Source organism: Etheostoma spectabile, chromosome 2 (assembly GCF_008692095.1).
Source record: "Etheostoma spectabile isolate EspeVRDwgs_2016 chromosome 2, UIUC_Espe_1.0, whole genome shotgun sequence".
NCBI classification, from domain to species: domain Eukaryota; kingdom Metazoa; phylum Chordata; class Actinopteri; order Perciformes; family Percidae; genus Etheostoma; species Etheostoma spectabile.
In genome coordinates, this window is record NC_045734.1 from 4,195,139 (window position 1) to 4,199,368 (window position 4,230).

Genomic DNA, 4,230 nt, shown 5'->3' on the forward strand with positions numbered 1-4,230 from the left:
ATATATATATATATATATATATATATATATATATATTAATGAAATGTTCTACACTATTCGTTGTGCAATTGCAATCTTACATTTTTGTTCAAACGTATTCCTTTCTGAAATAAAACAAATGCTCGATAATTGACTGTTCTAAACCCTTCTGATGACTGCCGAGTAGAATAATGTCTGTCCAAAAACAAATGATAGGTTACTATTAAGTATTTTGGGGGTTTTAGTTATATTTTTAATAAAGCAGACTAGAGAATAATGCGACAATAATAACTGCTTTTTACAATTAACCAAGCCAATAAATTGTTCATTCCAGTTACTTGTGTTCTATGAACTTGTTTCCTTTGATTTGAGGCTTGACTTGTTTTCAATTGACTGGCGGCTTGAATGTGACTTCTCTCAGTTGACTTAATTGATTTGACTCTGACTTGTCCTGAGAGATTTGACTCTGACTGAGTGACTCAGACTTGTCTTGATTGAGTAAATTAGACTTGTCTTGATTGAGTACATGAGACTTATCTTGATTGAGTGACTCTGATTTGTCTTGAGAGATTGCACTCTGACTTATCTTGATTGAGTGACTCAGACTTGTCTTGATTGAGTAAATCAGACTTATCTTGATTGAGTTGACTCGGTCTTGATTTATTTGAGACTTAAATTTGTTTAAATTACAGTCAGATGAGATCACACACTCCGCTTTGGCTCTGGTTATAAACCCTAATTTCTTTGCAATGAGTCCAACAAAGTTGTAGGTGAAACACCGTGTGGCACTAGTGTCACTCATGTCATACATACTGTGGGTGCTTGTGGGTTGTGAGGGTGCAGTGGATATGACAGATGCCTTTGGTGTGGAAGTTCTGGGTCCAATTCCCACTGTGATAAATCAACCAATATACCACATATAGCAATTGTATGTCGCTTTGGATAAAGGTGTCACCCAAATGACATGTAATGTCATACTGTCTGTATACCTAAAAAAGAGGAAAATTAGTTTGACATTTGAAAAAAGAATGACAAACTAAACACCTCTAAATGCCTTAACTTTCTGAAGTTAATGAGTTCTTATACATGGAGCCTACATTAATTTTTGTCTTGCAGAGAGCTCATCAGAGACAGCTTAATCAGAGAACATCCATCCCAAGTTCACAAGTGTTAACATTAGGCTAACTGGGAATCCAGCTTCTTTAATTAGGTTTTTAAATGTCAAATGTTATTGATTTGTAACACACTGAACAAGGTCAGCAGCTAATTAAAATTGACTTGGTTCTCAGATGATGAAAGCATTAAATGGTTTTTAATAGCCCCCTCTAGCTGCATGATGCGAGGGTGGAAGGCCTTGAGTCTTATTCTTTTTTTTAATCCTGTTTTCTCTTGTATGCCTGGGCTTTTGTCTGCGAGTTTTACTGCTTAAAATTTGAATCCAGTTGTTTTCAGTGCAATTGGGGAAAAAATGTCCTAAAATGTTTGACTGAACCTTGGGAAGGCTTGAAAATAAGTGGTCATAGTCATGAGAGGCGACTATTACTTCTAATTTCCCTTTGCCTGACGCAACAGATATCTCTATTTACACACTTAACCTATGATGCCAGACACATCTTCCCTCCATCAGTCCACCGTCTCTGCCTTGACCAAACCTCTCTCTCCTCCCCACTTCCATGTCATCATCATACATCATCAAGGCCGTTGTTTCTTTCAATAATTAAACCGGAACATTTCAATGTTTTTCTGAGCCTGTATCCTACCAGAGCCCTTGTTAATAGCGTGGTCTGTGTACACACATTTATTTCTTTGCTCTGTTGGCTCACTTTCCAGCCAATTAATGATGGGAGGAAGTGAGGAGAAGCTGTTTAAAACGGGGAGCGAGGCATTGCAAGCTGTTTCCCAGTATGCAGAGAATCGGCTGCTCGAACCGATTACCCTCGTTTCCTGCTAATGTGGGAGTTTTGCATATCATTTTCTGGAAAGCCTGTCAGCAGATAAGACGTGTGGCCTCTGTGTAAGCATGATGTTTGTTTACCACATGTTGAGGATCTGCAAATGTTGATGAATAATCCATGACCATGTTGCATTATTTAGTCGTTTTAACCGATGAGCTTGCAAATTCACAATCATACCAGCATCTGGTATCTAGTATTTTCTGTATTTCCTGAAGGCTGGAAAGACATATACAGTAGGGGGGGGAATTTAATGACTTGGACAAAAGACAAGGTTGTTAATGGACCCACACTGACTGTTGCAGGACAAGCTTGATAACTCAGCTTTCATTTCTTTTTCTTTTTTTTCTTTTTTTTTTGAAAGATCCTTTTGTCTGAGCTTTTACTAATGTACAGCTGCACATTGCCGCAACCTCTTTCAAACTCTCAAAATGAACTCCAGGAGGATTAATGCTGCAGTGTGGAGCTCAGTTTGGCCATATAAATGTCTGGGTTTCTTTGCAAGAGGTCTGCCGTGCACTGCTGCCTTCACACACAAGCTGCTACCCATCATCTTTTAGTCAAAAAATCAGCATGCCTTTGATATAAGTTATTAGTCTGCTTTTACATTTTTATGTCTTTCTCATCATATTGATCCTGTGCTAGAGCAGAAAAGGTACATAGATCAGTGACTGAGCTATTTCCATAATAACCCTTTCAGCCGGCTTTACTGCTGTTTTGTTTCATTTCCAATTGCCTCTTAATGAAGCGCTAACAGCTACGGATTGAATGTGTGTAGACTTTGCATTCCGTACTTCTCCTCTCTCCCTCGCTCTCAGCATTTCAGACACGCGTGCACCAACGAAAGACACTTGCCGCAATTTTTGTAATTAGCATAGAAATCAAATCCGAGGTAGTAAAATGTGTTGGCCCGCGTTAACTGGATTTACGCTGCAATACACAGTTTTCCTCTCCACCTAGCTTGAGTAAACAACAACCCTGTTATTTATCAATGATGCCTTGCCTGTATTGTCTTTATTAAGTTTACCCCTCCCTTGTGAGCAGCCATTACACAACTCACAGTGAAGAGGTTATATTACCAGCTCCTCCTAATGAGATAAAGTTCTGAAAATGGAAGGCAAACTTTGTAAAGTGCTCACTGTTGCAGCCAGGATTTTAGGCGTTGATTCTAATCCTGCTCTCAGGTGTGTCTTTGACCCCCCCCCCCTCCCATTTCAGGGGGCTTTCACACCTGCCTCATTTAGTTTGGTTGAATCACACTAAAGATGGATTTCCTCCTTGGTTCGGTTCGTTTGGGCAGGTGTGAATACAGGAATCACACTCGGTTGAGCACCAAAAGCGCAAATATGTGTTAACTCTGGACCGCTTTTGATTGTGGTGAGAACGTGAACCCATCTTGAACCACACCACATAAATACTCCGCAAGTTGCAACACCATGCCAACTATAACAGCTTTCAGTGTTTCTCTCACAGAAATAGACTGCAGTCACTCGCATCCACGTGGTCAAACTAGCCGCCACCAAAGTAGGAGACCGACAGAGCAGGGCGAAGTCTCAGTGACGATGTCTGATTATTGAAATGAGTTGGTTTGACCATAGAGGGAGCAAGAAATTGGGTCCTAGACACAGGCATTGGACATAACCAATAGCTATAAATGCTGTGATGCTGTAAATTGGAGATTTGTTACACAAATGTCTATGTCGTAGCATGTATGCTGTCCCTATTCAAATCCACATGAAATGAAAAAAATGGAATGACATTTTGACTTATCCGAAACACTGGACCTTCTTCCTGTATTTACTTTCTTGCTCCCGCCCCCAGAAACATCTGACCCATTAGCAGAGTGAACGTCCTTGCGTGGTTTGTAATGCCACGTTTTGGTGTGCTTGGATTGTGTGAAACGAAACCGGACCAAGGGGGGGATATCGCTTTACAAACTCATCAGCTGATTCGGGACCAGAGCAATCCATCTATAGGTGTCAAAACGCCATTAATCGCTCCAGTGGGATGACTTGCAACAACGTAGAGAATTAACCCACGTTTTCTTTGTCGACAGGCAACAATGAACGCTCGGCCCCAGAGGATCCTGGACTCTGGATCTCTCACCCAGTCGGCCCCGGCCAGCCCCACCAGCAAGGGCACGCACATCCACCAGGCCGGGTGAGCGAGGATGGCTCACACACAACCAACATCCAGATATACAGAAGAAGTCATTGCAGTTATGCCCCGAAACATGTGCATCATGCATACAGATTACTCAGCCTTCCTTCTAGCAAGACTTAGACACTATTATGTTTGA

General features: G+C 41.0%; 1 protein-coding gene across 5 annotated transcripts in view; it reads left to right on the forward strand.

Moving 5' to 3' along the window:
- Positions 1 to 4,230, forward strand: part of rptor (regulatory associated protein of MTOR, complex 1) — a 212,559-nt gene that overhangs the window by 164,258 nt on the left and 44,071 nt on the right. For all 5 annotated transcript variants that reach the window (XM_032536773.1, XM_032536784.1, XM_032536782.1 and 2 more), the window contains exon 23: positions 3,988 to 4,091. In XM_032536773.1, coding sequence (XP_032392664.1) covers positions 3,988 to 4,091 — 104 coding nt within the window. The remainder of the gene's footprint in view (positions 1 to 3,987; positions 4,092 to 4,230) is intronic.